The 15,593-nt window shown below is 37.6% G+C and overlaps 1 protein-coding gene across 1 annotated transcript; it reads right to left on the bottom strand.

Moving 5' to 3' along the window:
* Nucleotides 1–10,210: 10,210 nt before the first annotated feature.
* LOC149012705 (putative pectinesterase 55) lies at nt 10,211–14,837 on the bottom strand. The gene is made up of 7 exons (XM_089157651.1): nt 14,619–14,837; nt 14,443–14,575; nt 11,717–11,855; nt 11,424–11,577; nt 10,835–11,041; nt 10,488–10,714; nt 10,211–10,376 (listed from the first exon to the last, which is right to left on the bottom strand). Exons 1-7 carry the CDS (start codon nt 14,835–14,837, stop codon nt 10,211–10,213), a joined length of 1,245 nt encoding a protein of 414 aa, XP_089013777.1.
* Between the last annotated feature and the right edge of the window lie 756 nt (nt 14,838–15,593).

Genomic DNA, 15,593 nt, shown 5'->3' with positions numbered 1-15,593 from the left:
AGTTTTTACAACCAAACGGGTATATTCTCGGATTCATGAATCCAAGTTTGAATCTCTGATTCTGTCCACGCCCTAAGGGACTTAGCCTTTGGGCAAACTCTATAAGATGTTGCCTAATGCGTATATGTATGTTTTCTTTATTTTCTATATTTTTACTATGTAGTACATTTAACACAAAAAATAACCTAAGGCTGGATCCTCTAATCTTGAGGGTAGATCAGAACAATAGTAGTCCACATTTTCAGTGTTAAAAAATGAACCCCTTTCTAAATGTGTGGGGATAAATTACTATCGAAAAGCAAAAAGAACTGGAGAGGCATCTTAGTTATCCAAATAAATTTGGAAAATTTTCATATGGACCCCTTGAGGTTTGGTCTATATCATTTTTAGTCCAAAAAATTTGAAACTTTGCATATGCCTTTCCTATGTTATAGAAAAAGTCAATTGAAGGACAAATTATCCTTTCTATGACCAATTTGCCCTTATTCTTTTTTTTTTTTGGGCAAATTTTATTTGGACCCCCTGAGGTTTGGTTTATGTCATTTTTAATCCAAAAAAACTGCAATTTTGCATTTGCCTTCCCTGTACAATAAAAAAAGTGAACTTAAGGATAAATTATCACTTTTATTACCAATTTGCCCTTATTCTTCTTTTTTATCAATTTAAATTTTTTACATATACATCCTACCTGCTATAAAACTAGTGATTCCCCTTTAATCCAAAAATTATAGTACAGGCAGGCAGGATGTATGTAAAAAATTAAACCCTATTTTGGACTAAAAGGAAAATCACGAGTTTCATGGCAGGTAGGATGTATATGTAAAAAATTTAAATTAAAAAAAAAAAGAAAAAGAAAAATTGGTTATAAAAGTGATAATTTATCTTTAAATTGACCTTTTCTATAGTATAGGGGACGCAAATCTAAAATCTTAGTTTTTTTGGACTAAAAATGACAAACTAAACTTCAGGGGTCCAAATGAAATTTGCCCAAAAAAAAAAGAATAAGGACAAATTGGTTATAGAAATGATAATTTGCCTTAAATTAACTTTTTCTATAACACAGGGGGGAGGCATATGCAAAGTTTCAAATTTTTTGGCCTAAAAATGATATAAACCAAACCTCATGGTTCTATATGAAAATTACCCAATAAATTTCTGAAACCCTATACTAATCGTAGGTTTGAGAATTTGGTGTCTAGTTGTCGAATTAGCAAATTCTTATTACCAGCTGGAAGATTAACATTGATTACTGACCAATCATGATGGGTATGGACAAAAGTAAGGATTTATAACAAAACCAAGACTTTTGTTCTCTTTTATTGATAAATATAAGCTCGACTAATTGGCATCTACCAATCAATTCCGAAGCTAAATATATTAATCTCATCATCAGTAATAATATATACAGCATACGGTGACAAGAAATATCAAATATGGCTGATCTTCCTTAAATAATATATACAGCATACCGTGGCAAGAAATATCAAATATATGGTTGATCTTTCTTAAATAATGATTCCCGATTCCATCATCTGGGATTATCTTCCCTTTGTTACTTCTTTTATTCACTTGCCATTTTTCCATCATAGAATCTATGATCCTTGACAACTTTTTGGTGTCTGATCCCCGAACGAGGCATCCTTAGCTGAACCTGTGGTGTGTGGGCGATAACAACGGAAAGAGAATATGAGATACATGCATATGTTTTATACTAAGATCAATCAATGCTTTCAAGAATCTCCTTTTTTTTTTTTTTTTTTTTTTTTTTTTTTTTTCCTTCGTATGAAACATGCTTTCAAGAATCAATAATGATAAACTGGATCTTTCTCAGGCATCCTGTTTCATCCCTGTGAACTAGACTTTCTCCAACGACAGAAGCCAAAAACTTACGCATTGTAACCATGAATGGCAGCAACAACCCCTAAAGCTGGTTGTAAGTCAGATTGGTAGCTCCCATTTGGTTGGTCTTTTTTGATAGAGGAGAGAAAAGTTGGTTGTGGTTGTGCTGATGCCGTGGCTAAGGAGGGAGAAAATGGAGGATTAGGAACGAGATAAAGGATAAGACTTAGTTAAATGGGAGAGATTAAAAAAATGCGGTCAAAAGTTTAGATATAGTTGGTCACAAGATTAAAAGTGGGCATGTGTCCATCATCCAGAGAGAAACAGGAGTGTCCAATACTTGACTGGATAGAAATCCATCAAGGAAATATTTTGCAAAGGTGTATGATTTTATGGCCGCTATAATTGAAAATTTTGGTTTGGTATCATCACAGGGTTGCTTGGTTGGTGTCAATACCTCTTATTGAAGAGATAATGAGTTTGACTTTCCCTGTGCATATAGTACAAGAACTATTCTCTTTACAAAAATCTTTAAATAATCTTGAAGTATATCCACCTTCTCTATCTGATATAAGAGTCTTGATATGTTAGCCACTTTATTTCAATTAGTGCTCTAAACTCTTTAAATTTTTCTGAGGCGTCTAATTTTTCTTTAATAAAATATACCCAAATACTGCAGCTAAAATCATCAATAAAAGTGATAAAGTACCTGTGACCTCCAAGTGATACAACCTCAATAGTCCAACTATATTACTGTGAATCAGCTGCAAAGGCTTTGTTACTCTTCTTGATTTTTCAACTTCAATGCTTTTCTAGTGTGACTTTCTTTAGATGCATTCTTCACAGATTTGATTTAGATGATCAATCTTTGGTAAACCAATTACCATCTTTGACTTCCATAGTAATTTTAAGCTGCCGAAGCCAAGATGCCCAAACTGAAAATGCCATAACCGTGAGTCAATCTTGATAATGGGGTTCAGACTCTTTACCTTTTCTTCTTTGATATCTAGAGTAAATAGTCAATTCTTATCAAAGAGAGTCTAGACCAAGTCTTCTATAATGGTGAGTTTCAATCTTTTAATAGCATAGCATTACTATCACCGTGCAATGATAGGGAGTGTTCATACTCCCGTTGAGATATCACTGAGAAATAAAAAAAATAAAAAAAATAAAAAGGGTAAAAAAAGGCTTTCAATTTGAGCAGAAATGGGAAAATCATCTAGAATTAAAGGATTAAGTAACTGTGGGGTGGCACAACAATCTCGAGTTCCCTAAGTTTCCCTAATGTTTGAATTGCAACATAAAATTCGGCATTGTTCAAGACAACTATATCAGAGGAGTCGAACGACATTTAATTGGAAATGCAACAAGACAAATACAACAACTTAGAAGAGAACTAGAATATTTGCAAACACAGGAGCATACGCAGGAGGTTACTCAAAGGGAAGGTAATCTGACCAATAAACTTGAGCAACTGATGAATGAAGAGGATTCCAATTGGAGGCAGAGATCTAACACAACGTGGTTGCAACAAGGCGATCTTAACACGCCCTATTTTCACACTGATACAACAAGACGAAGTAACTTCAATAGAATTTCTAGATTAAAAATGAAGAGTGAAATTGGTTAACAAAGGAGAGAGAAATTCAGCAGCATGTCCGAAATTTTTATGACGTTTTGTACACTTCCTTCCCCCCCAGCTCATCAACTGTTCTTTTTTTCTCTCTTCTTCTTTTTTTTTTTTTTGGGGGGGGGGGGGGGGGGGGTGAGAAATTTTCTATCAACTCTATAACCCATGATTTTTGATGAGGAAAATATTTCTTGTGTGAGATCCATCAGAGGACGAGATCAAGAAGGCTCTCTCCTCAATAGGTGGACACTAAGCTCCAGGTTTGGATCGTATACCAGCAAGATTCTATCATAAGCATTGGGATGTGGTAGGTTACGACATTGTACAAGTTGTGTTCCGTTTTATGTTGCCAAATTTTAACAAAACTTGCCTTACCCTTATTCCGGAGAAAGGAATTTTCCTACGGAAATGGGGGCATTGATGCTCAATTAAGCCTATGCTTAGTCATTTATAAAATAATAGTGACAAGTTTGGCGAATAGGCTTAAGCCCCTTTTGGGAGAAAATATATATGTCCTACCCAGAGTGCTATCGTTGCAGATCGCTCGATTACGAACAATATTTATATCGCCCATGAGACCTTTCATTGCCTAAACCACCACAATGGTAATCTGGGAGACGTAGCAGCGAAGCTTGACTGGTGTAAGGCATATGATAAAATAGAATGGGGCTTCCTTCTTCAGAGTCTAACAAACCTCAGTTTTGCAAATCAATGGAATCACTGGACTATGCAGTGCATATCAACTATGGAGTACCACATCAAATTAAATGGCTTGATCACTGGTACCACCACTTTGCAAAGAGGGATCAGGCACAGGGGTGTCCTGATCCCTTATCTCTTCATCATATGCCAAAATGCCCTGTCAATGAAAATCCATCAAGCCTTGAGCACATCCCTCATATCAGGTATTACTGTCCGCAGATGATAGTCTATTCTTCTCATGGGCTTCTATAATAGATTGTACATGCCTTCCAGACATCATTGAAGAGTACTGCTTGCTTGCAGGGTAATTAATAATGGCAAATCCAACATCCTGTTCAATAGGAAGACACCTCAGGCACTCTGAAACAGCATTAAAAGTTATCTCGATCTAACAGAAGTGGCATCCCTTAGAACCTACCTAGGTCTCCGATCCTCGTTTGGCCGCTCTAAAAAAACAAACCATGGCCATGTACAGTAAAAAGAATGTTCTTCAAGGCAACAAGATGAAAGGAAAAATTGATGTGAAATACGGGAAGGAGGTCCGTTAGCAACCAGTATGCCAATCTATGCCATGTCAGCCTTCTCAATACCTAAGGAGACCTCCTAAGGAGACCTGTAACAGATTTAGTTCTACTTTACCCCCCCCCCCCCCACCCCAAAAAAAAAAAAAAAAAAAAAAAAAAACTTAGTTCTACGGTGAGGGAATTTTGGTGGAGGAATAGTGAACAAAGAGGTAACCATGGGTGAAATGGTAGCAGATGTTAATGAAAAAAATCTAAGGGTGGTATGGGTTTCAAAGAATTTAATGATTTCAACCAAGCATTGCGGGCAAAACAGTGTTGGAGGCTATTGAAGAATCCTAAAAGCCTTTGGGGGCAGCTTCTCAATGTAAAGTACTTCCCAAACATCACATATATGGAAGCCAACAAGCCGTGAGCATGTTCGTGGGAATGAGTAGGAAACTGTGGAGCCATTGAAATTTATTCGGATCCTCGGGTCCAACAATACCTGGGCGTAAGATTTTCAACACAAGCGTAGACTCAAAAATTTCACTGTGGATCAACTACTAAATTGCGGATGTAGTGAACTGGGATCAACAGTTGCTGAAACGTCTATTTTTACCAGTAGAAGGTGTTGAAATATCCAAGATTCCTATTCGGCTGGGAATGGTAGTAGATTCTTGGTTTTTGGATGTCGTAACGTCCATTGGTGTCAACTCCGACATGAACAACACAACACTGCTGAAACCCTAGTTCTTTCTCTGCCCTGAGAACTTCTATCGTCGCCACCGTGCCGTGCCGTGAGGTGGAGAGCCTCTGTCTCTTCACCTCCACTTCTACTTCTTCCTCCTCACCTTCTCTTCTTTTATAGTTTTTTCTTTCATTTTTTTTTCTTTCTCCACCTTTACTCTCTAATTCTCTGTTATCCATCGCCTCCGGCTCCGTTTCTCCGTCTTTGTTCTCCCATTTTTCCGTCTCCTATTTCTCCGTCCCTGTTTTCTCCTGCTTTTTCCTCACCCTCTCATCTGCTCTGATTTTCGTTCCTACTCTGTTTCTCCTATTGTATCGTCTCTTATTTCTCCGCCTCTGTTTTCTCCTGCTTCTCCCTTACCCTCTCATCTGCTCTGATTTTCGTTTTCGTGTCCTTCGTTTCTGATTTTATCCATCGCCCCTATTCTGATTTCCCTCCCCTCTTCTCGTCTCCTACTCTACCTACCTCTTATTTTTGGTTTCTCATCTACCTTTGGTTCTCATCTCCGTTCATCTGTTCCTAGGGTTTTATTTCTTTCTGTTTCTTTCTATTCTCTGTTTTTCTTTACTGGAAGAGAGAGAGAGAGAGAGAGAGAGAGGAGTAGATGCGAGATCTGGTCATGCATCCCACAGATCTGAAGGTTTTTCGCTGGAGCTGAAAGTGCCTCTCATGGATCTGGAAGATGTGCTGCTACAAGTGTCTCCTGATCTTTCCACCCTCGCAGCTTGCTATCTTTCCTCCCTCGCGGCGTGCTATCTTTCCGCCCTCATGGCGTGCTATCTTTCCGCCTTCGTGGCATGTTTTCTTTCTACCTTTGTGGCGTGTCCATTTCCACTTTTGTGGTGTGTCACCTATAGTGGCGTTTGTGATGGTGGATATGATTGTCGTATCCCTTGTGCTTATTTGTGGTTGTTATAGCTTTTATTCTAAGGATTTCTTGGGCTTGACCTAGTCCTTAGCCTGGATGACCGTGTCTATTGCATTACGACATTTGGTCACTTTCCACTCCATGGTTCCGATCGAACTTTGGGTTTACATGCATCTATCTTTTGTATTTTTTGCTTTTATGACTTGTGTCTGTATTTCTTCTAGAGTTCATGAATGAATATTTCTGACTTCTTACCCAAAAAAAAAAAAAAAAAAAAGACAAAAACAAATAAGGGTCTCTCTGAAACACTTGACAGCATAGACAGTTGGATAAGCAGACCCTTTATAGGTAATTTTTATTTGGACTTGTGAAGTTTGATTCGAGTCATTTTCAGTCCAAATAAATAAAATTTTGTATTTGTATTTCTTGTGATATCCAAAAGAATCAATTAAGGATGTGTCATTGTTTTTATGACCAAAATGCATCTATTTCCAAACAGAGGTATGTGGTACCAATAATTTGGTATTGAAATAAACTTCTAACTAAATATACAACCAATTGAAGATAGGAAATCAAAATTTTATAAGGGCATTTTGGTCATACAAATGACAATATGTTCTTTTTTTTTTTTTTTGTAAACATAAATATTTATTAAGAGAACCGTGTTATACGCCTAGTTGAGGAAGATCCTGCAACTAGGGAGTGGGATGTGGCCAAAATGTCCTACACGGTGTGGACACGGCCTTCCGAGCCAAGGCACCAGCACAAGAATTTGAAGCCCTTGGAATTTTTACAAAAGTGCAAACATCAATTGTAGAACTTAAAGCAAAGACATCATCTAGGATATCCTTTGTAGCTTGAGATTGAGAGCTGTCCAACCCTAAGAGGTAAGAGATACAAGCTGCATTATCTGAAGCAATCTGAATACGTCAATAACCACGATCAATGGCAGTAAGAATGCTCTGTCGAATAGCTATCTCCTCACCAATTTGAATATCCCTGAACTTCCAAGGTATGGAGCATGCACAAACCAAACCATCTGTTTCCATAATTAAGTAACCAACACCACCATTAATTGAACCAGGACAAAGACTTGCATCACAAAATACATATGCTTGTAAAGTATACGGTTGTGGGGTCCTTTGGTTCAAAAGCACTGATTCCCTTGGTTCCACTGAATTAACATGTAATACTCTAGAATACCCACAAGCCATTTGGAATTCGTGTGATACCACTCTTGCTTTTTGAATGATAGTTGTGGGCTGCATATCCTTGTGAAAAAAAAATTAGTGCACACCTAGCCAACCAAAGATGCCAAAGGAGGAAACTCATATCAGTCCACAGAGAACGTCTCACTTGTTTTGATAAAATATCAAAGGTCTTCCACAATGCTATAAAATCAGCTACGCATGGAGATGAACCTTCCGGTGGTGAGAAGCCCATGCCACTGCCATACCAAATCAATCGAGCGTAAGGACATCCCAGAAAAAATATGGCCGACGGTCTCTCCCTCTCCACACCGAAGACAATTACTTGAGAATGGTAAGTGTTGTGCATGCAAAGTAGAACCAGTCGCAAGACCTTCCCAACATGCTCTCCATAGAAATCTTTTAACTTTAGGTAATGTTGGGCAAGACCATATTGGTTTCCAAGTCGAGTCTTCTACCACCGGACGAGAAGAGATATGTGATGTTGAAGGTTCTTGTTGCTGATGCAGAGATCGCAAATTCATTAGCAAATTATAGCAAGATTTAACTCTAAATCAGCCATCCTTAGAAGCACACCAATAAAGATGATCATTCTGAGGAAATAAATGAAGAGGTGTGGCGAGTATGCGAGAAACATCGGCTGGATGGACAAACAAACAAACAACATTCTCTTTCCATTGCATTAAATCCTTGTCAATAAATTCAGCCACAGTGGTAATAGGATTTGGCCAAATTGCAGCTCATGCAGGTGTCATCCCGGCTTGTGATGGAAGCCAATTGCAATCCCATGGGTTAATAGAGTTCCCGTGACCAATCTTCCATCCTAGGCCATGAAGTAGAGCCTCTCTTCCCCAGATAATACTGCGCCATCCCTAGCTAGGATTGTGACCTTCTCGGGCTTCCAGGAATGAACAAGAAGGAAAATAGACAGCCTTTAGGAATTGAGCAAGGAATGATTTTGGATTAGACCATATACGATGTGCCAATTTGCATAGTAATGCTTGATTCTATAATTTAGAATCCCTAAATCCCAGCCCACCATTTTGTTTAGATTGACAAAGTTTGGACCAATTAATCCAATGAATACCTTGTTGTTCTGTTGATTGCTTCCAAAAAAAACTTTGAGGATGCAGAGTGAACATGATTATGAAACAATGTTGGAGGTTTGAAATGAAGTGCTGCATAATTCCCCATTGAAGAAACCACAGATTTTAGAAGTATTTCCCTTCCTACATGCAAAAGAAACTTTGATTTCTAACCATCAATTTTCCGATCAACTCTAGATGAAAGATCGCCAAAGAGTTCTTTTTGGAAATACCAAAATCTGTCGATAAACCAAGATACTTTTTGGATCCAATGTTGTATGGGATATGTAATAAGCAAGAGAACCAACGTTGACAGCGAAAATGTGTGTTTGGAGAAAAGGTTAAGGATGATTTTTGAAGATTCACCTCCTGTCCGAAGCTCTGCAGAAAAATATCCATCATATCCATGAATTGATAAATTTGATCTAGAGTCGCCTTACTGAAGACAATGGAATCATCCGCAAACAAGAGATGAGAAAGTGTTGGTCCTCAATGCCATACACGAATACCATTGATAGTTCCATTCGCTTGATAAAATTGGATCCACCGACTAAAAGCATGGGAGCAGATGACAAAGAGTGCAGGGGAGAGAGGATCTCCTGACGAACCCCTCTCCTTGGAATCACCGTACCACGTGGGGCCATTCACTAGTATATGATAGGTAATCGAGCGAAGATTGCCCATGACCAAGGAAACAAACCGATCACAAAATCCCATCTTCATCATTAGCCTTTCTAAGAAAACCCAATCCACACGATCATAAGCCTTTTGCATATCAAGTTTGATCACCATTTACTTTGTCTTTGTCTTCTTGCATTTCCTAATATAATGGAAGACTTCATGAGCAACAAAGACATTATCTAAGATACTTCGGCCAGTAATAAATGCAGATTGGTAGGGACCGATTACATCTTGAAGAATGCCACGTAGCCAAGTTGCCAAAATTTTGGTGAAAACCTTAACAATAACATTGCAGAGAGCAATTGGGCGGAATTGATCTGGTCACTCAGGATTAGACAATTTCGGAACTAAGAAAATGAGAGTTTCATTCATGGTAGAGGGAATGAAACCACAAGTAAAAATTTCACAAACCATGTGATACAAATCCAAATGGATGACATCCCAGTATTTTTGACAAAAAGCCGGCGGAAAACCATCAGGACCTCGGTGATTTGAGAGGACTCATTGCAAAAAGAATCTTCTTCACTTCCTCAAGAGATGGTGTTTCGCATAGAATAGTTTTGAACTCATTGGTGATAATAGGTTGAACAGATTGCGAACCAGAATCCAATGCAGCATTATCATCAATACCTTCATTCGAAAAGATGTCTACAAAATAAGATGTGAATGCTCCATAAATTTCTTCCAAGTTAGATGTCCACTAGTCTTTAATTGGTTTTTTTGAATACCACAAGGTAGATAAATGCAAAATGTCATTCTCTTATTTTATTAAATATGACTTAGATTACATTCCAAATATAAAATACCTGAACTTTTACATAAATTGAAATACTAATATGAATTTTTATGATTGCAGATTATCCATAGAGATTATCGATACACTTGATGACTATTCTTTTTAAATACAATTACATATATCTAAAAATGAAATCAACTAAAAAGAGTTCTAATTAAGTTGGGGTATCCCACTAAGCCAAGAATCGGCATTGATGTAAGACATAGATGTAAAATAATGTATTTCATTTGAACTCATTTTGTTTATCCAAGGAACACGGTTCGTAATGTTTGAGCCGGGACCAGTGTTATTTGCCTCCACATAAGTTAACCCTTTCCTGAAATTCATTAGAAAAATAAATAAATTTTGAGTTGAACATTTTGTTTAGGGTGAGATTCATTCACAAGAAAAATAATATAAAATAAAAAAGAGAGGTTTAAAATCTTACTCTTGCCGTACAAAATGCCAAGCATTCCATCCCAATGGAGTGATAATATCTGCCATCCCACAGTTAAAATAGATAACTCTTGAATAACGTCCATATGCTCTTCCAAGACATGTTGGCCCAACTCCTAATATATGACTGTTTTTAAACACAAAACCATTTGTTGCATTACTGCTCCTTCTGCTTTGTGCTGTGATATATCCTGAACCAGTTGAATTTATAAGGCAATCCTATGTAGAGGGGAAAAAAATAACATTTATAGTAATAGTTAGTATAAAAAATATATATATAAATCAAATATTATTTTTTTACCCAAAAAGAATTGTTTTTTTTTTCTTTTCATTCCTCACCTCGTAAATTGATTGTCCACTGCCGAAAATGAAATCAGTGGTGCCTTCAATATAACAATTCTTGAAGTAATGTCTACCAGAACGATCAAACAATGTATCTTGTACACCAACGAAACTACAGTTGTAGAAAAAATTTTTGTCTGCTACGAGGGTTGCTGCCAATGCTTGTCTTTTTGGATTTCCATTAGGTGGACGGTTGTAAGTATTCTGTGCAAAAGTCATACGATCCTATCAGAATGGTATGTCTCAACTAGATTCTTAAAAGAATAGATACAATGTTGTTATTGGCGACATAGACTTATCTCTGCTCATCAGAATCCCCCCCCCCCAAGAGTCTAGATGGAGGCTGGTGCTCACCTCACATCTCTCTATCACATATTATGAGCCACGTGGACTTCACTAAGGTTTCAACTTTGATTATTTTATTAGCATATGTATAATCACCCCTATTGTGTGGTGAATAAGTGTGAAGGAGTACACAGCTCTACCTGATGGGAGATGGTAGAGGTTCCTATCACGCCTCCCCTTGGCAGCCCGCTATACACACACACCCCCTTTTTCAAAGAAAAACGTTGTTAGGTATGCAAACCTGGAAGGCAATGTGCCTAGCCACAAAGTTTGGAGCCAATACTAGTAAAGTTGGTTCAGGGAAAGATAAACCATTCCAGTTGATAAATGTTACATCTTTGCCGGAGCCTTCTAGGATTACGTATGGCTTCTCTGGAGGGATTACGACTCTCTCACTGTAATAGAGATAATAAACTTGGAGTCATAAAAAACTTCGAATATTGATGATTCTGGAGAGTGGAGACCCAAAAAACAGTTTTGAAATCAGATTATGCTAAAGAATATATATAGAGAGAGAAGTGATTAAGCTATTACACATAGCTTCCAGGCTTTACAATGATATGAATCCACTGAGTATTATTTGCAGGAACACCCTGTTCAACTGCTGCACCAATAGTCCGAAAATCTCCACCACCAATGTCGGGAGAAACAGTGATCACCTTGGAAATTAAACCTGCTGCATTACTCAATTTCCAGATCATGAATAATGAAAACGTAAATATAATGAAAAATAATGGTCGATGAAGCAGCATTTTGGGTGTAAAAAGAAGATGGACGTTGAGAGGATGAGATGCTAGAAGTGAGTGAGCTAAAGGAACCAAGTTCTTCCAAGATATATGATAGCTTTAAATTTTGGGAACGTTCAATATTAAAAGGATTGAGAAGAAATTTTACTGAAGGAAGTATATTAACCTCAAAATCTCATTAAAGAATAAATACTATATTTAACTTAAAAAGGTGTGAAATATCAAATTTTGAGATTGTTTTTTCTTTTCCCAGTAGAGAATGATTGAGGATTTTCTGTTTCCCAACTTTCCATTTTTTGATACTTATCTACATGGTACATGCACCGTTTGTTAGCTGTTGAATGTCAATTTCATCAGCCAAGTATCTTTTGGGGTTCGTTTTAGTGTCTAAACGAGCCTAAATTAAGTAAAAATAGCAAGTACAAGGTCATGTTCAGAATTTCAAGATATTGGAACTGATTAATTGTAGAAAGCCTGTAACTATTAAATGCTGTTTTGGGGGCCTTTTTTAGGCATATCACATATCGTCTGGTATTTCAGGGACTAGGATCTTTCCTTTGTTTTGTTATTCTAAATTCAGAGTAAAAAGGAAGTAGGATTATAACTCATTTTTTCTTCTTCCTCTCCCTTGTAGTAAATCTGTCACAGAGGTTGACTATGGACTTAGCCTTTGGACAAACCACGTAGAGTCTTATCCTATGCATATGTGTAGGTTTTTTCTAATCTTCATATTTTCGTTGTGTAGCTTTGTTAATATAACACCAAAAATAATTTAAGCCCAAGTCCTCTAATTGTGAGGGTAGAAGATTGTGCTTTAACCAACGGGGGTTGGTACAAGTGGTAAGCAGCTTGGTTTGCTTAAGCAAGGTTCCGGTATCAAAACCTTGTGGATGCAAAAAATATCCGCTGAGAGACTCACCCACCACAGCCAGGTGTGCGACCCGGGTCGAACACCGGATTAGTCAGGGAAAAAAAGCCTTGGAACCGGGGTTGGCAACCAAAAAAAAAAAAAAAAAATAGAAGATTGTGCTTTCATCTCTAATTTTACCTTATCAATGTTAAGAAATGGATTCTATCTGACGAAACATTAAAAAGGAAAAATAATAGAAGAAGCATAATAAACTGGTGTCTAGGTTGTCCAATTGGCAAATTCTTGTTAGTAGATGGAGATTAACATTGATTGCTAGCCAAATCATGGATGTATACAGACCAAGGTTCGACATGTCGGCCCGTGTCGCCGTGTCGGACCCTGGCGACATGACTACTCGGGCGACATGTTGCCAAAAGTCTGGCGACTTTTGGTTGGGGTTCAATTTTTTCATCCAAAATCGAACCCCTGTTTCGAAGGATATTTCAAGTCATTTTGACCTGAAATTTGACGTGTAGCCTAATTTGAGGCCAATAAACACATTGGGAACATTATTTTTTGCCTGAAACTTCACTTAATCTAAAGTTTTTGATTGGCACATGTCTGGCTATATGCGGGCAAAACTGGAAGTTTGGAAAATTCATATAAACTAATGTAAACAATGCAAAAAAACACAATGTGCAACTAGTGAATAGATGTACTAAAGTTTACAATTCATTATAAAATTATGTTGAGTATGGTTCATGCTTCACAATTTGTTGTCGACATTTCGGCGATATTTCGCCGACTTTTTGCAGAATTCGTGTCACTGGGGGCAGTCGTGTTGCCCCCTAGCAACTTGGCGATATATTGCCCTGTGTCGGCGATATATCGCCGACACAATGTACCATGGTACAGACAAGAGTCACAAGACTAAAGATCAAAACAAAATCCTTCTTTACTTACCCCAAAAAAATTAAAAAATCCTACATTCTTTTTTTCCTTTATTAATAAATATAAATTTGACTAGTTTGGTATCTCTCAATCCATTCCAATTTTCATGCTAAATCTCTTATCTCCATAATGTACTACTTTCTTTAAATAATGATTCCACATTGTATCATATAGGGTTATTCTGCATTTCTTTTTTATATACACGTATAAGCATGTTACAACCTATAATGCTTCCTCTTATTGGCATCATTTCTAATGAGTTTGGACAAAGTGGACGAGAGGTTATCGACCGCAAAATGAACTTAATTCGTATGGCATCTGAACAAAACAGCAAGAATCCATGATAGCACAACGATCTCACAATGGTGCTTGTAGAAGAGTGCTCCAACCTCATCTATATGCTTGGAGGGCTATCCTCATCAGCAGCGAACGGTATACTTTTTTTCTTCCTCCGAAGAACATGTATATGTTTTGTGTTCACATTTAATTGAATTTTTTCTTTGAGCAGATTGCATAGACACCTCAAATCGAAGTCAAAAAATACTGATACCTCATTTTATTTTTGAAAAACACACCAGTCCTATTCAGTTAGAATGATTAATTATACAATTTTAGAGACAATTATTACTTTAAAGATTTTTTTTATTTGACACTCAAAGATTTCAAAATTTTAAATATAAAAACATGAACCGTTCAATAATGATTAAGCGTGCCTGTAACAGGGCAGAAAACGGTGGTGATGGAGGCGAAGCAGCAAACAGTAGTTTGTCGCTGGCCCTTCTGAGGAGCCAGTTCGATGAACTCGCAAAAGACCAAATCAACGTTCTCCTGAGGCTCACCAACAATCTGATGCAACATGTTGGGGTATATCTAAAAAGCGCCTTTGTACCAAAATGTTGGGGTATATCTGAAGAGTCTTGTCATTGCTGGAGGCACCGATACAGCTCTTCCACGTAGGCAGGATTGCACACCTTATCCTCTTCGCCGCAGATAATCGCAGTGGCAGATTCACCTCCTCAAACCTCCCTTGTAGTTCACTCGAAACCCTCAGAAGTTCCTTTGCCGTCGCTGCTCGAGGTCTTCCTGGCGTTCTCCTAGGAGATGCCATCGCTAATTTCCCCAGCCACTCTTCACAAAGACAACTCCATGATGTTCCCTCTGGAGGGCACAACCTGCTTGTCTTATCTGTTTGATAAAGCCTTGTGATCCAGTGCTTACATGTAAAATTCCAAATCAACTAAAGAGAACTATAAAAGAAAGCAGAATATTCTTCTTTAGCTTGATTGCAGGAAACGTAAGAAAATAAAACAACTTAAATTTTCTGTTTGATTCATAAAAGTTGTTTCTATTCTATTTCATTAGCTGTGAAGAGGAATATGGCAGCGAAAGTTTGTTCAGAAGTAAAGCCACCCACTTCAACCCTCACCTCACATGACATGCATGATCCAAATACTACAACTAAATTGTAAGCAAGAAACGGAGAGAGAGAGGCAACAACAAAATTACAACCGTTACGGGCAAATAAGAAGCAATGAGAAAAGATGATAAAGAAGAAGAAGACAGGCATCATCTATCTCTCTGTCTTTTGTCTCTGGTTAAAGATTGTTGGCAACTAGGGATGTCAACCGGGCAGTTCCAGGTTGGGCTTAATGGTTTTGAGCTCAAAAACACTCAGTGCAAACACAGCCAGTTAACAAAATAACGGTTACGGGCTGGTTTCGGTTTAGTGCAGTTTGGGTTTGGTGCGGTTTGGGTTCGGGCTAACTAATGGTCTATATTCTGATTGACTAATGGTTTGAGTTAATAATTTATGGTATGCAAGAAAAAAAATAAAATAAATAGTCAAACATCCTATAACAAGAGC

Source organism: Hakea prostrata, chromosome 6 (assembly GCF_041222555.1).
Source record: "Hakea prostrata isolate BN-2017 chromosome 6, UWA_Hpros_2, whole genome shotgun sequence".
NCBI lineage: Eukaryota > Viridiplantae > Streptophyta > Magnoliopsida > Proteales > Proteaceae > Hakea > Hakea prostrata.
Note: the sequence above shows the minus strand (reverse complement) of the source record. Positions and strands in the feature narration are given on the sequence as shown.

Coding starts and splice junctions, on each gene's coding strand:
- LOC149012705 (XM_089157651.1), bottom strand. CDS start 14,837: ATGGCATCTCCTAGGAGAACGCCAGGAAGACCTCGAGCAGCGACGGCA. Junction 11,578..11,716: donor GTAAAGCCTGGAAGCTATGT/GTAATAGCTTAA, acceptor TCTCTATTACAG/TGAGAGAGTCGTAATCCCTC. Junction 11,042..11,423: donor CTAGGCACATTGCCTTCCAG/GTTTGCATACCT, acceptor ACTTTTGCACAG/AATACTTACAACCGTCCACC.